Source organism: Eucyclogobius newberryi, unplaced genomic scaffold (assembly GCF_026437365.1).
Source record: "Eucyclogobius newberryi isolate DKJ021-1_F unplaced genomic scaffold, fEucNew1.0.hap1 SCAF_8, whole genome shotgun sequence".
NCBI classification, from domain to species: Eukaryota; Metazoa; Chordata; class Actinopteri; order Gobiiformes; family Gobiidae; genus Eucyclogobius; species Eucyclogobius newberryi.
The window spans coordinates 17,746,475-17,769,793 of NW_027316500.1; the positions used below are offsets into that span (position 1 = coordinate 17,746,475).

At 39.7% G+C, this 23,319-nt stretch overlaps 1 protein-coding gene across 36 annotated transcripts in view; it reads left to right on the forward strand.

Annotated features, from left to right (window-relative positions):
- camk2g2 (calcium/calmodulin-dependent protein kinase (CaM kinase) II gamma 2) overlaps positions 1 to 23,319 on the forward strand; it is a 30,291-nt gene that overhangs the window by 2,598 nt on the left and 4,374 nt on the right. The window contains exons 3-19 of one of the 36 annotated variants that reach the window (XM_072436414.1): positions 8,908 to 8,967; positions 9,562 to 9,616; positions 10,885 to 10,950; positions 11,521 to 11,593; positions 13,392 to 13,494; positions 13,598 to 13,681; positions 13,764 to 13,858; positions 14,447 to 14,569; positions 14,732 to 14,815; positions 14,890 to 14,932; positions 16,035 to 16,094; positions 18,342 to 18,382; positions 18,971 to 19,003; positions 20,245 to 20,325; positions 21,594 to 21,638; positions 22,184 to 22,229; positions 23,008 to 23,130. In XM_072436414.1, coding sequence (XP_072292515.1) covers positions 8,908 to 8,967; positions 9,562 to 9,616; positions 10,885 to 10,950; positions 11,521 to 11,593; positions 13,392 to 13,494; positions 13,598 to 13,681; positions 13,764 to 13,858; positions 14,447 to 14,569; positions 14,732 to 14,815; positions 14,890 to 14,932; positions 16,035 to 16,094; positions 18,342 to 18,382; positions 18,971 to 19,003; positions 20,245 to 20,325; positions 21,594 to 21,638; positions 22,184 to 22,229; positions 23,008 to 23,130 — 1,215 coding nt within the window. Of the gene's footprint in view, positions 1 to 8,907; positions 8,968 to 9,561; positions 9,617 to 10,884; positions 10,951 to 11,520; positions 11,594 to 13,391; positions 13,495 to 13,597; positions 13,682 to 13,763; positions 13,859 to 14,446; positions 14,570 to 14,731; positions 14,816 to 14,889; positions 14,933 to 16,034; positions 16,095 to 18,341; positions 18,383 to 18,970; positions 19,004 to 20,244; positions 20,326 to 21,593; positions 21,639 to 22,183; positions 22,239 to 23,007; positions 23,131 to 23,319 lie in introns of all 36 variants that reach the window. The other 35 variants (XM_072436427.1, XM_072436416.1, XM_072436418.1 and 32 more) reach the window with 35 other exon arrangements.

Sequence of the window (23,319 nt, forward strand, 5' to 3'; positions counted from 1 at the left end):
GTTTTCCTTGCATTGTATTATGTGGCTCTCTAGTTTATGTAAGCAAAATGTATTTAAATCACACCTTCCCTTTTTGGGTTGGGCGCTTTGAGAAAGTATGTCAGAAATATGTCACGTCAGCTGTCTACTATAATGCTAGTAGTATTTTTATCTACAATTATGAGTCATCCAGTTATGCAGTGTATTTTTATTCAAGTATCAGGTAAGGCCACATCAAAAAGGAGAGAGAGAGAGAGCTATGTGGCATTCGTCCTGTTGTTGAATTATTGAGGACCGTAGCGGCTTTGCCCTTAGTGAAAATGTTTAAAGGTTGAAATGTTGGCCTCTCTCTCACAAAATGGCCTTGCCTTGTCATGCTCTTTTATCTACCTTTTATTTATTTGCTACAGTCATCCTCTTGTCATGTCATATCGTGCGGACAGAAAACGTATGTGGTTTTTTGGAGGTTTTTGTTTTGTTTTTAGGCCTTCATGGGGCTCTAGTAAACATGCTGGAGGCTGATTGGCGGAAAGCAGATAAACGTAGCGGTGCTGTGCGGTGAATGTTTAATGGGACCAACAGTGAATATTTGATGAAGGAGAGAGAGTCTTATATAGCAGCACATAGATGTGGATATGGAAAAGAAAGTGAGACGGCATTAGATTTCAAAGCTGAACACGGTTTTGAAAAGGCCATCTTTTAATAAATGTTGAAAGTTACATTTGTGAGTCCTGAGGTGTACGTCTGTAATGTACATTAACCTCCTTTTTACTATTTTCTTTCCATTCTGATTATAGGGCATAGTAGCCTATAGCAACCAATGTGAATAAAACTTGAATTTGCTGTATAGTCCTGGTCAGGGATTGGTCTGTCTTTGCCTTTTAACGGAACCCATTGAAATATGCAGAATACAGGGGAAAAGGTTGCCTTGTTGTTCTTGATTTTTTTGGTACAGTTATTTCCACAAAGCTAGAGTGGTGTGTTCTGTGTGAGTCTTGCAGTGGTGTAATATAGTGTTCTTAAAAATTATGCAGCCACGGTATGAGTCAGTTTGGATGTGGTAGGGAAACTAGTTACACCCCATTAGTTTAAGTTGTCTGTACAAGTTTGAAGAATGTCTTGTTTGATTTGTGATTGTTGCTCTAGAAAGCCTGGAATTCAATATGTGAAGAGTTATTTCCCATAGACTATTACTACTTGATAACATTTGATTGACATTTGATGACATGACATTGAGTGGGAAAAAGCTTATTCATTTAATCTAATTAGGCTATAGGCCACATCTGGGTAAAACTAGTAGCACTGCTAAGTTATGGATACTGTTTCTGTAGCAGAAAGGGAAAATAAATATATAAATACCATGTGATTGGCAGCAATTCAATTGCATGTGCTTCCAAACCTTGTAGAAGATAATGAGCTCTATTGTTTGTATGTTTCAATCACCCTAACACAGTTGTGCATTGAATATAATATACAAGAAGTAATTACATATTACAGGTAAAGCCAAGCTACAGACTTGTATTGGAACAGTTGAAAAGGCAATAAAGATGGCTCATCACACGGGAGCGGCTTTGGCAATAACGTGTGCATGTGTTATGATGGTGTTTTCATTGTTTACGATTTGGACCTGAGTGGAAATGAAAGCCTCTCTTTGTAGGGAAACTGTCATTACATCTGCTGTGTCACTAACATCCCTGGAGGTAATGTGTCCAAGGGTTATTGCACTCATTTTTTACCCTCGTCACTACAATGATGCATTAATCTTCACCTTACCGAACAAGTTAAACCTTTGTTCACTCAATCACACATGTAGTAGAAGCAGAATGTATTATAATTGCAAATAGGGCAGGGCAATACAGTATGGCCTGAATTGTTATGGTAATCATGATTTAAAATAGAACATTGTCAATAACAATTTAATTGATGCTAGACAAACTACTTTACAGTGGCATCTATAATATGTGTACTAACTTGTTTAACCGTATTTAAATCATAGTTCTGCTCCCACTTCTCACAACCTTTTCCAGTCATTTTTACTGTTTTTAGGTTTTACGGAGCCTCTGCAGGCAGACTCAATGAGTCTAGGCATTAGCATTTGCAATTAGCTACAATTTGCCTCCCTTAACAACTGTGAGGAAAATCAGTTGTAATACACGTTCAATTGTATTTCAATATTCCAAATTTCATATTGCCTCGAAAGCAAATGGTGATATATCATGAGCGATAAGATATGGCCCAGCCCTAATTGCAAGCACTATCAGTACAAAGTAACTGGTCTTCGAGGCAACGGCTGTTGTGATTTTGAGCGTTGCAAAAATAAATTTAATTGAATTATTAATGTTGCTTTGTATGGCAAAATATTGATTATTCTGTTCATGGATAGGTTTTGTTCTAGACAATTATGATGCTTCAACCCCCATCCATTTATCTCTGCTACACTAACTGGTTTTCTGTGTGTTAACCACGCTTCCAGCCTCTGACCTGTAGTTATGTATACATTTTGCCTTTTCGGCTCATTTTGTCACCAGTGAGAAGTGGGGATTAGATGAAGCCGGAGTTGCAGCTAACACTAATGATGTAAATGTTATAGAAAAGTTGACCATTGAGTAGAGCACACAGTATCTAGTGCAAATATTGGTTTACTTTTTGTTTGTCATTATCTTATTTACACTCGGACCTCTTTTTACAAGGCTGCCATTTTCCCAAGAGCAGGATATTTGCCCAGTCAACCAAACTCAGCATTTCTTCATTAGTCCCTGCTGCTTTTCTTTTACCGGTACTAGCCTTTAAGCATAATAAGTGGGGCCTTCTAAAGCACTTGAACAGGCTAATAGTTAGTCTAAATCTTGGGTCAGTGACGCCTCAGTCATCTGGCTTATGACTTTTTTCTATTACAAACCAGTCTTATCTCAGACTTAAAATGAAGAAAGGGTCATTTGATTGAAGTGAGCAGTCTTTTTACCTGGTATGCCACCAGCACAGTTGGTCCATTTGTGTGCTCGCTTCCAAGGTTACAATAAAAACAATTTCTCATAATAAAAGGGCAGCACACAATAAAACTCCCTTTGAGTCTTTGCTCAAAAACACAGTGAGTGTATGTGATACTCGTGGGAGCCTTTTAATGTCGACTTAACAGAAGGCATTTTTTTCTTATATTGATGTATCCTTTTGTCTAGTCTTGCATGTGTTACATTATTCCATGTTCACTGTTATTGTGATTACTTATTTTTATGAATAATGTAAACCATAATATTATTATGCCTGTGTTAATTTGGCAATTATCCATTTAAAACACTGGAGCCAGTACACTATATATATATATATATATATATATATATATATATATATATATATATAATTAATTGGGTCTACTTTTAATGGCTCCATAGGACAAATAGATTTATCTTTTAAAAAAATGAAATGGAGACTTTTTGAATATCAAGCTCTATTGCCTCGTGGAATTTATAGACTGTCAAATGCCATGTTGTTGAGTGACATAATGGCATCTCATCCAAATGTTAATCCTTTAGCAGAAACCACTGATCCTCTGCTGTAGGAGTGAATGTGCCTCAGCTTTAGCCCACTGACATTCTGCTGACCTCACGCTAACAGGACTTCTGATGGGACTAGCTGCTAGTTTGGAGATATCTAAAAAGCTGAATAGAGATTTAGCTGTTCTGCCGTCTTAATAGTTTTTGTATGTGATGTGTATCTTGGCATATCAGTCTCGGCCTCTGTCTAGACTGTGTGATACAGGGTGGTCCAGGGCACTGCTTTAAGCCAGTGGAGGATTTGGTCTATTAATAGACGTGTCTTGGGGGCAACACTTTCCTGAAATCTCTAAGTTTGGGTCTGTCTGGCTCTATGTCAGGCTGTCACTTTCTTATATTACTTTTTCTTTTGTGATTGATTTGAAATTCCATCCAACAGATAGATAGCTGGCCAACACGGTGAAGTTTAGCTTTGTACACACAAACTATAAACGGCAGCAACTGTTTATGTTGTTTTCTCTTGTTTATGGCCAAAGTGTTGCAGTCTGGCAATAAACAGAAGGTTAGTCTGACACTTTTCTGACTTATACCTGGAAACCTTGCTTTAGCTTTCCCTTTCAGTGCTTTTTATACTGACTTGTTGCTAAAGGATTAATCACTAGGTTATCTAATGGTGTTTGTGAATGATAAACCTGTCCTAATGCACATGGATATACATCCCTCACACTGAGCTGCAACATATTGGCCTGAAGATTAGTTAAATGACATATTTCAATATGTCAACCTATTGGGTAACACGTAGGAGCCCAGCTTTTTATCTTACTTAATGCCAAAGCACTTCTGCACTTATAAATAAAATATAAATTATCTGCAGACACATGATGTTAGCATTTCCGAAGCTAATCTGTGTCTTTAAAGGTGATATAGAATTGTTTGATTATATGCTTTTACGCCCATATATATTTTTGAAGGAATAATATAGTATTTTTTGCCGATTTGAGAACTCAAGCGATTGTTAGTGCCTTTTTAAAAAAAATGCGCATGTGCACACTCACCCCCCACCCTCCTGTTCTTTCCAAACCTCGTGCGGATCACATCGCATATCTTGTCCCCGCAGATTTCCGTCTCTTCTGGACCAGCTCAAACTTTCTCTGTCGTCATGTTGTAGTGTAACTGAAGGAATTCGCTGAACACACACCGGCATATCAACCATGCATGCGCAGCCAGGGAAGCGTGCTGCTATTCTGGGAACTAGCCAGAACGAGGTTGCAGGTGTGCAATAGCACACAGGGAATGATTGACATGTGGGAGAACTACTCGGCTGTACAAGGGCTACAAGGAAATGAGACTCGGATTGCTCGCCAAAAATCCTCTATTATTCTTTTAAGTGAATGTGTATAAGAGATGGCAAAAATGTTTGTAAGATCTTTCCATTCCCTTCAAAGCAAGTGTTCAGACAGAAATTTGAATGCTGAATCCTGCCGTTCTCATCAGCTTTTTATGTGTGGAGTTGTCTGGCATATTATATTGTCTCAGTGAAGACACAAGTTAATTGATGAGCAATGCAGACGGCGTATTGTATTTCAGACTGTGGCTTAAGTAAAGCCATACTTCAATATCCTTCCTCTGCTTAGCCCCTTTATAGCTCTGGGAGCTTAACAGAGGGACAGCTAGATGGATAAATGAATATGATGATGTGAGTTTCCGTTAGTGAACAGCCTGTCCTATTGGACTAAGTGCTGCTGTGAGTTCTGGTCTCAGACCAAAAGCATCACTCGACTGTTTTTGAAGTAATACGCTTTGTATCCATCCATGGATGAGATGTTCACCATGGTAACTGTATTATCACCATTAGGTACAATGTACTGATGACTTTTTTTGATCTATATGACATTTCATTTTGACCACATCAATCCATCAATCCATCAATCCATCAATCCATCAATCCATCAATCCATCAATCCATCAATCCATCAATCCATCAATCCATCAATCCATCAATCCATCAATCCATCAATCCATCAATCCATCAATCGAATTAGAGTTGTTTTGAGAGCCAAATGAGCTATTTGTCTGTTTTATCTTCAGAATCTTCAGAAGTTTATTGCCATTGTCATTGAACACAGTTTGTAAACATAGAAACAACATAAAACAATTAATAATAAAATAATAATAACAATAATGATAGCAATGTCCATAGTCAAATTTGCATGCATATATTAGGAATTTACAAATAAAAAATAAACTTGTCTCAGTATGTAGACAGATATTTATACAAACATTTACAGATGGTCGGAAATAGTGTAGAAAGTGAACAGTGCGTGAATAGTATTGGTTGAATAATTGTTAGGTGTTCATGAGTGCAACGGCTGAGGGAAAGAAACTGTTCTTGTGGCGGGAGGTTCTGGTTCGGATGGACCGGAGCTTCCTGCCTGAGGGGAGTGGCCTCCTGCCTGAGGGGAGTGCCTTAAATAGTCAGTGTCCAGGGTGAGAAGGGTCAGCAGTGATCCGACCTGCACGTCCACGTGTCCTGGAGACGTACAGGTCCTGCAGAGTCAGAAGTCTGCAGCCGATCACCTTCTCAGCAGAGCGCACCATGCACTGTAGTCTGTTTGTCCCTGGCTGTGGCTCCAGTGTACCACACGGTGATGGAGGAGGTGAGGATGGACTCAATGACGGCCGTGTAGAACTGCACCATCATCTCCGCTGGCAGCTTTGTTTTCCTCAGCTGCCGCAGGAAGTACATCTTCTGCTGGGCCTTCTTGATGAGGGAGCTGATGTGGAATCCCACTTGAGGTCCTGTGTGATGGTGGTGCCGAGGAAATGGAAGGAGTCCATAGTGTTGTTGGGGAAGTCAGCCTGGGAGGCTGTGACTTTTCTGAAGTCCACGGTCATCTCCACTGTCTTCTGGGCATTGAGCTCCAGGTTGTTACCGCTGCACCAGGACACCAGCCGGACCATCTCCCTCCTGTAGAAAGACTCATCCCTGTCCGAGATGAGCCCGATGAAGGTGGTGTCGTCCGCAAACTTGATAAGTTTTACGTGGCTGGAGGTGCAGCAGTTTGTGTACAGGGAGTAGAGCAGAGGAGAAAGTACACAGCCTTGTGGAGCTCCTGTGCTCATAGACCGAGTGCCTGAGACATTCTTCACCAGCCGGATGCTCTGCCTCCGATCCGTCAGGAAGTCAGTGATCCACCTGCAGGTGGAGTCAGGCACTTTGAGCTGGGAGAGCTTGTCCTGGAGCAGAGCCAGGAGGATAGTGTTGAAGGCAGAGCTGAAATCCACAAACAGTTTCCCGGATAGTCCAGATGCTTCAAGATCTTGTAGTCTGTAGTACAGAAGCAAACATCTATTATACTCCCATTTCTAAATTAAACTGTGTTATATAATGTTTTGATTTGGATTCATATGGATGCATCTCTTAACCTTAAATTGGTTTTTTCTTCTTTCTTTGACGGACACGGAGTGGGAAAATGTGTGTACTTCACTGTGAAGGACCACAAAATCTCATGTTTGGAAGAAATTCAGTTTTTTTCTTTATTTTTATATCATCATGTCAAAGTGCTCATCATTCAAAGGCAAGGCTAGTTTATTTGTAGGGAGGGCATTTATTCAAAGGGAGGGGCTTAATGCTAGAGAATTTGTGATTTCCGGGAGGCACATCATTATCATGTGTTTTTGGAGTGTCGTGTTGCACAAAAATATTGGACAGAATTCTACAAGGCATTGCAGACTGTTTTTAACACCGCCATCCCACTCAAGTTCAGAAGTATGTATCTGGGCCTTGCCATGGATACAACAACACAGAAGGATACGTTTGGAACATACTTCTGACAGCTAAGAAAAAGGCCATCACACAAAACTGGATGACACAAACTGCACCAATGATTAAGGACTGGACCGACAACTGACATACAGACAATGGAAACATTTTGTTTTGTTGTCTTTTCTCTTATTTTGTATCAAAGAAAATTAGAAAAAAAATATATAAGTCTATCTATCAAATCTGTTTCTTGTATATATTTATTTTTTGTCAGTTGTCATTGTTGTCTTTGAATGAAACGCCTTTTAGTCGGCCAATAGCCTTCTAGGCCCAAGTGCATAGCGGAAAAAATATTTTTGAAAGCATTTCTCTGCCAAAATAGCCCATTAAAGCTATGAGAAGAGGCTGAAGAATGTCTGTGTTTAAATTTCTTTCTTCCAATAATGTGTAAGTGACAGATCAAAAGTACTGTACATGGTGGTCATTCTGATGCACAAACCGCATATTTACATTTAGCTGTAACTTTCCACCACCTTAATGACTCCTCTGCAGGAAGGAAGTGTTTCCTGTTAATTTTCCTGTTTCCTTAAGCCAATGTAACTTTAGACAACCTCCACCCAATTAACGGCCCTTGTGGGCTCACTGTTGCGGCTACATGCCTTTTAAATTAGATAAGTGTCTTTGTGACAGTTAAGAAACGTTCAGTGGGCTCTGTCACATGTACCGAGGCCAAAATAAGCTCAGAGGGGCTGGTCTCATAATGCTCCATTTGTCCCTTAAGGCTAGCATCTGGCAGGTCGCGGCTGGTTTGGCAGGGTGACCTTGACCTCTGGCCTTTAGCAAACAGAGATGCTTTGCTCCTGTATCAGGCCCTGGATCTGCCCCACAGCTCTCGGTCAGTCCTACACACAGCTGCACGGACACATATGGACATCCTGCCCATGCCATTAAAATCATTAACTCTGCACTGATTAAATTAAGACCAGGCCCACAAGTCTAATTTCACTAAGTGCAAAGAGCTTGAGCTGAATCCTCGCTCTGTCCATCTCTATGAGCTCATGTTGTTTCACAACATCTGTTTGGCTACTGTTCAGCTCTGCTATCAAGCTATGATCACCATGTTTTAATGAATGTGATATGTGTTCAAGATGACATTTTTCACCACAAAAAGGTATGTCTAGGGGAGCTAGAATCTTAATTTCAGTAGTTTGATAAGATCTTTCTGAAATTAAGCCCTAGATTGTTTCTAACTTGTTACTTCTCTATTTGCCATATTTTTTACCCCATTGGCCAGATAATCTATCTTTCAACATGGATTGTATAACCAACCAAAAATGTCAACAAAATCTGAATTTTAAGTGTGGATACGTTGATTATTCAGTTGCTGGTTGTATTGGGTGTATTAGTCAGCCAGAATTTGTATTAGTTGAACAATTATTATCTAATTGAGATTGTAAAATATTTATGTAGGCACAAGCAAAAAGGAGGTTTGGTCTGATGCAGTTTATCACTACATTTCTTTGGGTAAAATAAATAGTATAGAGATTGTTTTGAGAGCTTTATTTATAAAGTTAATTGCAGCCCTCGAGGCTATATTAAATGTTTGGAGTACACCGATTACTGTATATTATTGTAAATTTCAGCTAATCTACCTTTTTATCCTCTTTTTTTCAGATCACCAAAAACTTGAACGAGAGGCAAGAATCTGTCGGCTGCTCAAGCACCCAAACATAGGTATGTTCACTGAGCCAACAGTAAAATGTATTTATTTAGATAAAGGGATGATGCATATGGACATATGATGTACCATATTTGTAAATAAGCCAGATATTTACAGCAGGTAAGTTTCCATCTATTGTTCTTGGATAGGTTCATGCTTAATTAATATTTTTTTTGACCCAGAATGTACAGAATCAGCAGCACTGTAGAGCTTGTTGGACGCTCTATTAGTCCCATTTAATAGTGCTCCATCACTAAGACGTAGTAGTAGTAGTAGTAGTGTAGTAGTAGTAGTAGTAGTAGTAGTAGTAGCAGCAGCAGCAGCAGCAGCAGCAGCAGCAGCAGCAGCAGCAGCAGCAGCAGCAGCAGCAGCAGCAGCAGCAGCAGCAGCAGCAGCAGCAGCAGCAGCAGCAGCAGCAGCAGCAGCAGCAGCAGTAGTAGTAGTAGTAGTAGCAGCAGTAGCAGTAGCAGTAGCAGATCAACACTTTCTTTTTTCCCCAAGACAAATAATTGTCTTTTGAATTAATGTAGCATGAATTTGATTACTAATCATTTGCACTATTACTAAGCAATTATTGTTTGCTTTTCTTGTTTTTTTTTTCTTGATAGTTCGCCTTCATGACAGTATCTCCGAAGAAGGCTTCCACTACTTGGTGTTTGACCTGTGAGTATCTCATGCATGTGCAGTCTACTAACCATTGCAGGCTTTTAGCTAGGATTTGAAAACACCCCGTCCAACCGGGGGCTTAAATTTTTTTAGCTCGCGGGAAGGCTATGGAAAGCCAATATGTGTATCACAAGCTTTTTTCGACGCTTTTACAAAATAAAGCGGCGCTTTTAACGCGGAGGCGACTACACGGCGATCTAGAGCGGCGCCCGCACGCCTCTCGTATCCAATCTCGTAGCCAATCAGAGCCAAGCACACAAACTTTGTCGACCAATCAGCGCGCAGCATGCAAATGGTCCGCGCCATGACAGTTTAGTGTTTACAAGTGAAAACTTGTAAACACTAAACTGTCATGGCGCGGACCGCGGCGGACTATCGTCAAACGCTTCCCGGCCCAATTTAATGGTGATATTCCCTTTTCTAAAATGTATTAATAAAAATTACACCGTCCTTGCACTCAAAAATGTCCGTCCACATATCGAGATACCCCGTCCAAAAAACGGGAAGACGGCCCTCTAGCTAAAAGCCTGAACCATTGCCACTAGCTTAGGATATATATTTAGTAAACCAGCTGTATTAAAGTACTTGTACACAGTTTTCTAGTACATCTGTGCAATTTATATTATTATGGTTAAAAACGTTTGTAAATACTTTAATCTAATGTCCTCTTAAAGGAATAATAAAGGATTTTTGGCAATCTGAGTTTCATTTCCTAGTGGTATGGACGAGTAGTTCTCCCACATGTCAATCATTCCCTGCGTGCTATTGCACACCTGCAGGCTCCTTCTGCTCGTTCCCAGCATAGCGGCACGTTTCCCTGGCTGCACATGCATGGTTGATATGCCGGTGTGTGTTTAGCGAGTTCCTTCAGTTACAGTACAAAAATGACGACAGAAAAAGACTGTGTTCGAGCTGGTTCAGAAGAGACGGAAATCTGCGGAGACAAAAGATACGATGCGATCCGTCGCGCTAATAAACAAACGCACGTGTAGGAGCGGGGCTGTCGCATGCTCATGCATGAGGTCTGATGGTAAGCGTCCTCTTGGAAAGAACAGGAGGGTGGGGGGGTCGCTTGAGTTTTCAGATCGGCAAACAATCCTCTATTATTCCTTTTAATATGTATTTTTTTAACCATAGACAACTTCAAAGTAATATATTGACTGCCTGTACCAGTACTGGTGTATATGACATGTAGCCTTAACATTTATTGTGTGCCTTTTTTTAAATGAACCGAGTGCAAATATTACATAATTTAATAATTTCAGTGTGACTGGAGGAGAGCTCTTTGAGGACATTGTTGCCAGAGAGTATTACAGTGAAGCAGATGCCAGGTAAAGTATGTCATAATGTGAACTAAAGTAATTTCAGTGTAAGTGGTTTAGAAAACATTGAAGTGCCTCTTAATTTTTTACTACACAGAATGTTGATAGAGACTATAAATTCAAGGTCATTAATAAATAAAGACGAGGCTGCCCTCATTCCAGATATTGCCTTTCGTGTTGTGATGCCTGAGAAACCTGTGTATTTTACTATGAATTTACTATGTATTTACTCATTTAAGGAATCATTATTGACATTAATTGTAAATGATTCATTAGTTAATGAAAAGAAAGTGGATTAGACATGCCTGAGGTGAGGAATACAAAGAGATAAGGCAGGGTTAGTGAAATAAAGTATGCTTTGGTTTTGAGGAACTCTCCAAATGTGCCAATTCAGCCTAATTTGGACTTAGGATGGCACTGTCCATTTTGTCTTGGTGCTCTTATCCGTTTCATTTACATGCAGTAGGACTACAACAAACTACAGCCAATTTTTGTGTAGCTGAAAAGTGCTTCTAGATTAATAAATACTTCACATTTTAACTCATTAAAGTTAGACATTACTTTCCATTTGTCTTTCAGCCACTGCATTAATCAGATCTTGGAGAGTGTCAGTCACATCCACCAACATGACATTGTGCACAGGGACCTCAAGGTGAGTTGGTCAGTTTAGTTCCCTTGGAGATCAAATCTAGCAGCAATCACCAAAAGCACCTCCAAAACCTCATCCAAAGCCTCTACTTTTCCGCTGTGAATGAAAGTCCTGTGTGGCTGTTCCCGTTGGTCACACGTTCAGACCAACTTGGAGATCAGCGTCACTCATTTCACCTGCGTCTAATGGCCTCTCTGTCCCCGTGTCGCGGTCCCCTCCTTTTTTCACGCCCTCACCTCCGCCGCCCTTCCTTTTCTTTCTGCTTTTTGAGGAGTGACGAAAGCAGTCGGATGCTATTTATAGCTGGTCGGTGGGTGAGATGAGGGCGAATGACGATTCTCCCTGCAGCAGTATTCGCTCACCCCTGGCACAAACTGCAGCACTTTGAACTCTTCTGCGCTGATAATTATATTTTGTGCTGATAATAAAGCAAAGAAAGATGTGACCATGTTTAAACATTAGAACACCTGGGGCAGTGTTAAAGCTTTAGCACCTCTTAGATGAATGCCCCTGCACTGTCAAAAACATAAATATTTTCAGAGACAATGTAAAAGTTTTATATCAATTGTAATATTTCAAGATAATTGTAATTTCAACCAAAGGAAATACAATGTTTTAATTAAATTATTTCAGTGAACAAAATGAAAGCAACTCAGAGAAAGCAACTCATTTCTTATACCTTACCACAGCATTTCCTGTGGGAGTAACACACTAAAAGCTACTTTTATGTAGTGGCCTCAAAATGTACCTGAGAGAGCTTTGACCTCTCTATCATCTTGGGAGGGCCACTCACAGACAGGAGAGGCAGAGGCTGGTGGCAGTCAGCGTTGTCATGGTAACTCTGGGGTGAGGTCACCCGGCTGCTGCGCCAGTGGAGGGACTCATTATGCCACCTCCTATCTATCTGTCTGTGTGTTCTGCAGCTCGTCTGCCATAGCCCTGTTCTGTCAACATCAGAGCGCAAGAGTCACATTTAAATACAATCTGCATCAAGAATTACAATGGGCAAAGAATACCTGAATGATGCAACAAAAGTCTTACATTTTGTACTGTTTGGAGATGACTACTATTTTTTGCTTTCTATATAGATGCACAAAGCAGATGTGTCAATGGGATATACTTTACCCCCCTTTTAATTGTACCGTAATGCTTCCATACTCTGTGTAGGTCTGTATTCAAATGGAAAGGTTTGACCACTAAACTGGGATTTTGCTCATTAAAACATTCAAACCTTAAAAAAATATTTATTATGTTCAGTAAAAACGGTAGTCCATCTGTCCTCTTGACTCCCAGCTCAGGGTCATGCACTCACAAATCTGAAAGGGTCTGTACAGTGAAGGCATCTGTCTTTTTATCTGGTCAAATGCATTTAGCGGATAAGTTTGAGACTTCATGCAGATCCCACTAACCTATTTAATAGCTTTGCCTGATGATGTTGAAATGGAAAAAGTACACATAGTGCTGTATTATGTAGTCTAACTGTAGATATGATCTAGTGGAAAGTCCTCTTGAGCCCCTGTGACTAAATGCTAGATGGCATTATGCTCCTGCGGCTCCACTCCACTCATGCAAAAGAAGGGACATTTTTTTCTTTGCTAATAATTTTACCCTTAATTAAATATCTTTGGCTTGTTGGCTCATTGTTTAGAGGTTGCACAAGATCAAATATCATGTCGTAAACACTGGATGTGCACTGCATCACAGCAGTGATTATTTTCAACATTTAACACCCAAAACTGTCATATTCTTTAAATTTGAGTCTTTGTTCCCTTCTGAATTATTCCAATGTTTGCTGCTGCAGCCAGAAAACCTGCTGTTGGCCAGTAAGATGAAGGGAGCAGCAGTGAAGCTTGCAGACTTTGGTCTTGCCATTGAGGTGCAGGGCGACCAACAGGCATGGTTTGGTAAGAGATGACTCTGCAAAATGTGCACTGAAATTGAAAACCCGTCCCATACCCAAATATCCGAATACCCGAATACCCAAACTGTATTCACACTCTTTTATAGGTTTTGCTGGAACTCCGGGCTACTTGTCTCCGGAAGTGTTAAGGAAGGACCCTTATGGCAAACCTGTGGACATTTGGGCTTGTGGTCTGTGAACACTTTGCAGTGCATGTTATGTGTTTATCATGTAAAACCTATGTATCTACATTGGACTGTTTATTTGTTGCAGGTGTGATCCTATACATTTTGCTGGTGGGCTACCCTCCTTTCTGGGATGAGGACCAACACAAACTCTATCAACAAATTAAAGCTGGTGCATATGATGTAAGCACCTTTTTTAAATTTGATTTCTGACACCGTTATTTGTTCAGTGAGTTTCTTTCCCTTTCTTTTATATGATTACATTTCTATCTATGCAGGGGTGTATTCAAGTTTAAAAAAAAATACTGGTCATGACAAGTTCAGACCAACATCTCAAATTAAAGTCTGGTAAAATAATAAGTGATTAATTGCATGTAATTGGATTCAGTGTATAACTTACATTTCAGGTGTCATAGGAACGTTGGGAAGAGCCTATTTATCAAATCCTGTCATAGTCCTTTGGTAAAGAACTGTATTATTATCTATTTTAATTTCCATAACACTAAGGAGTCGCATCTAATGAATGTACATGATATGAGCATTGATGTGAAGTGATGGTGACGAGCATGGAGAAACTTCCTTCAAAGAAATGTCTAAGAAGGGACAATGGGGTTTGGATTTGAAATGATAAAAAAACAGTACATATACATAGAATATTGTATATTGCAAGAAGCTGGACACACAACGGGACACGTTTGGGATGCACAATGTTTGACCAAAATGCAATTGCGACTCTTATTGTATCTAGCTCCATCTTTACCTTTCGTTTAGTTCCCATCTCCAGAGTGGGATACTGTGACCCCAGAAGCCAAGAATCTGATCAACCAGATGCTGACTATCAACCCTGCCAAAAGGATCACTGCGGACCAGGCCATCAAACACCCCTGGGTCTGCGTAAGTCACACTCTGCTGTTTGCACTTCAGAGCCAGAGTCATAACCGAATCTTCTCAAAGTCTACCCTGGAGCTTCTTTTACAGTCATGCATATTATTAATTATTGGGTTTAATAATGAGAAAATAACATTTTGTACTTTTTGTTCTTGTTTTAATTCATAGCAACGTTCCACTGTGGCCTCCATGATGCACCGTCAAGAGACTGTGGAGTGTTTGCGCAAATTTAATGCAAGGCGGAAATTAAAAGTAAGTGCATGCTGAATAAAAAAAGTATACTTGTGGTGTTTGAAACCAAGTCATTTCAAGTCTTTCTTATCCAGGGAGCGATTCTCACTACAATGCTGGTATCCAGAAACTTTTCTGGTGAGTATTTTTTTTTGGATCCAACTACGATATTGTACACTCTCCATTTGGTCTGGCTAAAACTAAAATAAAACTTGAATGTGAGTGTTGCTAAGAGTAGGAGAAGGAATAAGCTCATGGGCAAGGATGCTGAGGTTAAAAGAAGTAGTTAGTTTAAACCTTATCATACAGCGGCAAAAAATACTGAAGTTGTGGTTAGATGTAGACAGGTTCACTGTGATAAGCCCTGAAAGAAAGCAGCTTGTAGTTTTGTAAGATGAGATGAATAAAAAAAATGGTAGTACATAAAAAGGACATATTTGGTACAAATTTAAGACTCTTTGTCGGACACGTCGTGTGTAAAAACGGTCACGTAGCCATTAGCCACTCGATACAGTGAAATGCAGCAGTCAAGAGGCAGGACTCCTCAGTTCTGGAGTTTTGACTTTGAGTCATTGGACTTGTTTAATATTATCAAGCCACTTTGCGTTTTACAATAAACTGAATGTAAAATCATTATCGGTGTATTTTGTATCGCAAAATACATTTAATATGTCAATACCTTCTCACATTACATTGTCTATGCTGTCTTCAGTTGAGTTTTTCCCATTTAGTGACTTTGGCTCGGATTTCCATCTTGTAAGCAGTTTTATCACCTAAATGGAGTGCATGTTGATTGAACACCCAATTTGCGGGCTGGCCCCTTTCCTAGCGGTCTAATGAAATAATGCTATTGGCCTTGTGTGTACACTTTGAGTAAGGCTGGCTCCTGTGGTCAAGGTAGATTCAGACTAGAGATGGAAGACAACTCGAGCTCCTCCACAGCATTATAATCGGTAGGAAGGTTTAGTGAGATCTCAAGTCATATAAAATGTGTTATACATACTTTATGGCATCTGTGGTTTTTCATCAATATAACAATACATGGACTGATTTTGCTGTATAGTAGAACAAGTGAGTCAGTTGCGGGGAACATATAAGGGATTGACTAATACAAGGCATGGAAATTATTATAACTAGCCTGTTAAACACGGGTAAAACTAATAAGATACTAAGTTAGTACGTTTTAGGCTCTGGTTGCTCCCAGCTATGCATCCACATCCAATCCCTCTCTGCCTGTTAGTGGGACGGCAGCACACCAGCCCTGCCGCTACCACCAGCACTGCCGCTATGGCTCAGGAAGGTACGTCCGCTACAGGGGGGTGGGACCAGGCACTGCCAACCTCACACCGAGGGCTGTGGAGCTCAACTATCACATTAAAGCAAAGCCTGCTCCAGTTCTGGAAGTACATTTCTCATTCATTTCCCCCATAGACTATTTTCATTCAAATACAGCCAAGATGGTGCAACTGTGGTAAATATTTATCATTGTTTAACATCGGTCCAGTGGCAGCATTTGAAGAACAAATAACAAAGTAGTTCTGACTAAAACAGAATCTATCTACTGTGTCAATAAGTGATATTTCATCAAGGGACAATTAAGAGTTTAAACATTAATCTAACTAAATAAAGTTGTTATATGGTATTATTTGTCATAACATATTCAATTCAATTTATTTTTGTAAGGCCCAAAATCACAACAGTCGCCTCTGAGGGCCGAATCAACAATATATTGTGTAATTTATATAGATGCTGGCCCTTGTTTACAGTTTGGTTGCTAGGTTACAGTTGTGAAATTACCTGTACCTGTGTGACAGCTGCTGCTCCTGTCCAACCAGGAAGTATTTATTATTATTAACATTTATTTTTACCACGTTAAAAACAAATTGAGATTGAAACCTCTTTTTCAAGGGTGACCTGGGGTAAAGTGAAAAAGTAATGGCACACAAATCATCATAAATTTACACAATTGTTTGTATTTATTTGTATTTTTTTATTGAGTGAAAACCCCTTCGTAAGACAAGTTCACATTAAGACAACCTCAATTATGATTGAAAGGAGTTCCAAGCTGCAGGAGCAACTATAAACTTCACCAAATGTGTCAAAAATCTTGAGATATAATCATGTTCACTGTGTTTAAGTGAAATGTGGAGTATAACCTGTCACATTTATAGTTACTATTCCCAAAATTTGTTAGAAACACAAATTTGTGTTTATAACTTTGTAGTTTATAAAGTTTCGCAAATATATTATAAATCAAATATTGTGTCATTGCGAATCAGCCACCAGCAAAGTTTCAAATTTGTAATAATCATATTTTTTAATAATAATTTTAAGTCTATGGGAAAAAAAATAGTGAATTCTACTTCCAGAACCTGAGTGATGCTCAGACTGTTGAGCTCCCTTGGCAGAAGATCCCTTCAGCACCCCTTTGTAGCTCATCCATAAGCCTGCTGCCTGCCGCCCCAAACTTAGAAATCCCATTGATTTAAAACAGTGACTGCACAGTTTTTCTGCTCTTGACCTTTTTTTATTACTGCTGCGTGACTCGATTGTCTAATGGTAGCTGCTCTTGAGAACAGCCTGTGTTCATTATCAGCATCCAACACTGGAGACATTTAGCTGACACCAAGCATGACCCCGAGACTTCTTTTCTGACTTACTGCAGCTGCCACCTGGCCCAGACGCTCTGTTTACTCCCGCGCGCTAATGCCAGCCTGCAAATCATCACCACTGCGGATAATAGCCGTAACCTTTTAATTCGACTAAACAAACACAGCAGTATCGAGGCTGCGTCGCACCTGGAAATGCATCCCTCTGAGTTTGATTTCTGTTCAAGTCTGCCTGTGCAAACTGCAATCTCTTCTGTTTCTACTGTTAGTGAGCCAAGCATGTTAAAGGTGTATGTGTAGTGCATGGGAAGCTGAATGCACAGGATGTAGTTCACTATCTGCCTGCTCTGTCGTAAAAATACAAATGACGTTTTTCAAGAAAGACCCAGCGTGACATCAACATGTTATTTTACCGCAAACTGAGTCACTAATATGTTCTGTTCCCCCAAAAGGTTTCTCTTAAATTAGAACAAGTCTTGCGAATTACGTTGTCGAGCTTTAAAGTGGATGCTGCATGCTGGACATGTTTAATGAGATTTTGTCATTGCATGATTCCAGCAGTTACTAATATTATTTTGGTAATGGATATTTGTTATTTTCTTTCACTGTTCTGCTTTCTGCTTTGTAATTGGCAGGTAAGGTGTCTAATATGCTCATTAGTTTGCTAAATGTACAAATGAAAAGATATGGACTGGAATTATAAAGCTGTTTTTAAAATGGTTGATGAAGGGGAAATGTTTTTGTGTGAATCTAGTAAAATCAATGCTTTATTCTCAAGAAAAGACTTTTCTGGTGGAGGTTACAGCATTTGCTTGTCTGCTTCATAGACAGGGTTAAAGCCATGCTGTGAACAAGCAGTGGTAGACTCTCCATCAGAAAAGTTACATATTACACCTTTTAAAAGTACCTTGTTTTACCAAGTTTCTATTTTGTTACAGCGTGCAAAACCTTACTAAACAAAAAGTCCGATGGTGTGAAGGTAAGTGTTTCATTTCTTGCCTTTTTCGACTGTTCTTTCTCCTGTCAATCTAATCTGTCACCTTAATATCTCTTTTTAACAACTTCCTTTTTACACATTCAACATAAAAATCGGTAAATGCTACACTAAAACCCAAATGAGTCGCTGCAAATCTATTTCAAGTAAATGGAATATATATATATAGTTTTATTTTATTCGTCCACACTCAAAACATGCCTTTTGCTTTATGCCATGTCCGTGCATGCAGTGATTAGACATTTTTTAGAAAGTCCAAAACAGTACAAATGTTTATTTCAATGCCAATATTAGAAATACACAAAAATGACCAACTTGATCAGAACATCTCAAATTATTTGTCCCTTTTTATGTTTAAAGCATGTGCAATTTTATTATTATTTTATAGGGTTTCAAGCACTGCCAATGTAAGAAAATTTAAAGAAACAAATTCAGTGGCTTTCTGATCAATACTTTTTTTCATGTGCTTGGAACCCACAGAACACTTGCTTGCACTTTTACTTACACTTTTGATCAGTTCCTTGTTTTTTTTTTCTATGATTATTTTCCCTCCTCTTCATTGCCGTCTGTCAGAAAAGGAAGTCCAGCTCAAGTGTTTGTTTAATGGTGAGATCAGCTGACGTTTTATTTCGGTCGTCTTTTTTCCCCTTGTTTTTCTCCTACTATTGCTCAGTTGACAGAGATGCTTTTTATACATGATCTATTTCAGTTTTCCCAACTCCATCCAACATCTCCAACATCTCCTTATTCCCTTAAAGTCAACCATTTATACCCAAACGAATCTCCAGTCATTCCTTATCACATTTATCATTGCTCAGTCTCAGGAGTTTAGGGCTAAATAAATGGGACACAGCAGTTCTGATGATCACGCACGCACAGATTTTTAAATGTTATAGTTTATTTTGAGTATCCTGCTGTTCAAGCCTGTCTTGGTCACCTGCTCAACCAATTTCCAAACACTTTCACTCCCAACTTTTTCCAGCTGTGGCTTGCTCACGTTATAACCACTTTGCGTAGTTCTAATTGAATTAAAGGCTTGAGAGGTTGTGTGAGACGGGAGAACCACTGTTGAACTCAGCACTTTTGTTAAGCTGCAAAAGTGGTTAGCTCCGCCACTTACCGCACATACTGTACTTCTAAGAGCCACATTGGCCACACTAGGCTACGCTCAGTGCTTTGCTACCTTGTTTAGAAACTTCCACTTTCTAACTTATTTGTAGATCTTAAACCACAATCCTTTTACTGCTTTTTAGTCCAGCGCCATTGAGTCTTTTTTGTGTCAGACAGAACTGGTTTCACATGAATCCTATCTGTCTATTTGTGCAGCTTTTTTTCAACAAATGTGGAATTATGTAGTTGTTTTCATTTGAACAATCAAGGTTTAACGCGCAACTAAAGCATATATTTCTCCAGAGTCACAATGCATTGTTTTTTTACTACCACATTTCCGGTTATATTTGGCAAACCTAGACTTTTGCTGTAAACGTTTGTTATTGGCAGCATTATAGCGTTTTGAAATAAGAAACTATTTTTTTTAGAATTTAAGCATACTTAGGGATATCATTTCAGGCAAAATTGTAGTACTGCAAGTAACAACGTTCTCTGTTTTTTAGCTTTCCTTATCGCAGCGCATAGGCCTTGGTGCTGTAATAAATTGGCTTTTCACTGCATGCAACGACTTAAGACGGTTTCGTAATGACTATTGTCAATTACTGAACCGTTACACATAGATCCCAGATTCATTGTACACGATCCGATTTTTCGGCAGCTGCACATGTGCCCCCTCAGACTCCCTCGTCTCGCGGAGCACTGGAGGTCCTGTTTTATGATGTGTTTCTTTGCCCCAGTCGCAGGGAAACGACAGTAAAAACAGTGTAGTAAGCAGCAGCAGCACCAAAGACAGCAGCATGTCATCTTCAGCTCCAATGGTACCTCATCTTTATTTGGTTTCTGTCACATTTGTTTTAACTGCGCTCCATTTCATCTACTTCTGTCACCCACTTGACCTTTTTGACCATTTTCAGTTAGTCCGTGCTTTGTGAGCCCACACACTTTCCATTCTCTGCCTATCCGCTCTTGTTTTTTTTGTTTTTTTTTTACACTAATTGAATATGCTGGAGGTGGTAACTTGTAAAATGATGCAGCGCTGGTTGATTGTGACAGTCTCGGTGAGCTTGTGTTTTACCCAGACCTCTCGTTGACATATTTACGTGTCCGCGCGTTCCGAGGCGCTGACAGCCAGAGAAATGACTTTAGCTCGCGCTCCACCTGGCAGACACCGCAATCACGTCGTGGTGTTTCCTCGCATCACTGAGCTGTACGGTGCCACTCAGGCCTGTCTCTGAGGAGGGACTGGCCTGTGCTGGATACAGGCACCGCAAAGCAACAGTAATAACATAGTAATAGCATTAGAAAATACTTGAATTACATGCTAAAACTATCTGGGTAAAGCACAAGCTGTAATGATACCATGTTCATAGAGAAGTGAAGTAAGTATGCAGCCTGTAACAGAAAAATATTGGGGGCAACAAACTACTTTTTTGAACATTGTACACATGTATTCGAACGTATAAGCGGTGTAGTGGTTTGAATGACTGTGGCTGCATACTTGTTCTACTATTCACTTGTTGGTTGTGCTTTGACACTGTAGTACGATATGGACAGATGCTATTCCCTCTCGGAGGCGTCATGTGCCAAATCGGGCTTTGATAGAATCATGACCGAGGAAGAGCAATGACAGAAAGTCTGCCACAATGTCCAAAATGGCTATAGTGAAGGAAAATGGACTGCTCCAACCAAAATGAATGTAACTCGTCTTATTCTGTTCTTAAGTCATTTTGTGAGAAGAATGAAGTCTAAATATAGAACACTTCAAACAAGAAGTGCTTTAGCTGACTCATAGTTTCTAATATAACACTACATGGCCTTCAATTTCAATCAATATCAATCAATTGCTCCTCTTCGGCCTTCCGTTAATGAGTGAACAGAGACTATTAAGTACCCGACCTTTTCATCGTCAGCCTTAAAACCCACCACTCTTCAGCGGCATTTGTACCGTGGCTTTGTTTCGTGCGTGCATTGTCTGTCTTTATGATGTCACGGAACACTGTACCTGGTATTTCCTGGCCAATTCCTTGTGTGGTCTGTTTGCATCCCTTCCCTGCATGGTAAAGTGTGTCCTGCCTCCCCTCCCCAGGAAGCCCAGACAACCGTTGTGTACAACCCAGCTGACGGCACCAAGGTAAGGCTCTCTCACTCCCACTGTCGCACCAGCCACTGCTCACACCTGCAGGGGGCGCTAGAGGCCAACATTCTAGTTTATTACATTAAAAGCCAAGTTAAGCGTGTTGTAATGATTATACAGTTATACTTTTGCATTAGAATTCAGTTTTTATTTATATCTTTATACTTGTACGCTAGTTTAATACACCTTTTCAAATATTAATGTTGGCACAATTATATTATCAAGCTTGTGTCTTGCCAAATTGATACAGTTTTATGTTTTTTGCAAACTAAAACAAGTTGAATGCACTTATTCATATTGCTGACATTACTAAAGTGCCTCCCTCTTTCTCCTAATTAAAACGTAGAATTAATTTCCGTTGCGACTCTTGGCTCTCCGTCTCCCCTCGCTGCTGTGTGGGCTGGTTGTGCTCATGGATGTCCTCGTTCATGTATCAGTCTTCTCATTTGTCGAGTGGAAACGGTTCCATTTCCACATTTTCAAAAAGTTTTTTATATAAATCCATTTTGTTCCTCTTTGTTTGTCTATGTGATTTTTGACAGGGCTCGACAGAGAGTTGTAACAACGCGGAAGAGGAGGACATGAAAGGTAGGAAAGGTACTTGTCAACTTTTCACCTTCTCTGCATGGTTCTTAATCTTCACTTGCAGAAAATGCATGCTTTCTGCGTGGTATAGTTCTTCAGTGTATTGATTAAGGGTCAAAAGTATCAATACCCAGATAATAATCAATGCTATTTGAACAAATATTGATGCTGAAAAAGCTGAACTGTTTTCTGAATTGTTTTGAGTAGTCTTTATGATCTTTATAGTATCTATCTATAGATCTAGTATAAAACCAAAGCTAATAGTTTAGAAACTACAGTTATTTTGTGATGATTATTACTGTTATTATAATGTCATTATCATTGTGGTATCAAAATTGGTATCCGTTATCAAGTCTTTTTCTCAGTATCCAAATCAAGTTTGACATTGTAGTATCTTGACATGTGTGCGTGTGCAAGACTTAAAGCTCTTAATTAGTAGAGTTCAACTTTGAGTTGAAATGTGGGGCAGAGCAAACGAGCAACTCTTCATTGGCTTAACTGTGAGGATCCACCTGAGGATCAACACTGACATGCAACCTTGGTAGTCAGCTGCTACCAAGCTAGCTTGCGTCATAGTTTGTCTAGTTTTGGTGACAATTTAGTTGGAGACAGTTTTAATTTACTTAACCATATAACCATATTCCTTTTGTGTGATTTGTATTGTTTGACTTGTTTTTAATGTCTAGAAATGAAATCTTAAGCGTTGCAGATTATGTTTGAAACTGTTATAGAGATCTGTGGGTGTTGTGTACAGTTTGTGTGTGGTCGTGACCCTGTGTAGCTTTAGTATGTGACAATGCAGACAGCGCAGTGTTGAGTGAAAGCAGCACCATTGAGGAGCGCCCTCTGAGCCCCGCCACAGACACTGTCCCACCCACTAATGCTGCTGTAACCCCTCCCACCTGTAAGTGCCACCACAACCCTCACCTGTGTGCCTTTCCTCTTTCAAATTCAGTTTGAAGCTAGTCCTGTTCAAGTAAAATGTTCCTTCATTTTCAGTGGTTATTATCTGCTCCTTTACTGCCATCTAGTGGCCATTATAACTGCTTACATGTTTTATGCCAATGGTTCTCAAATTTGTAGCACAAAGTAC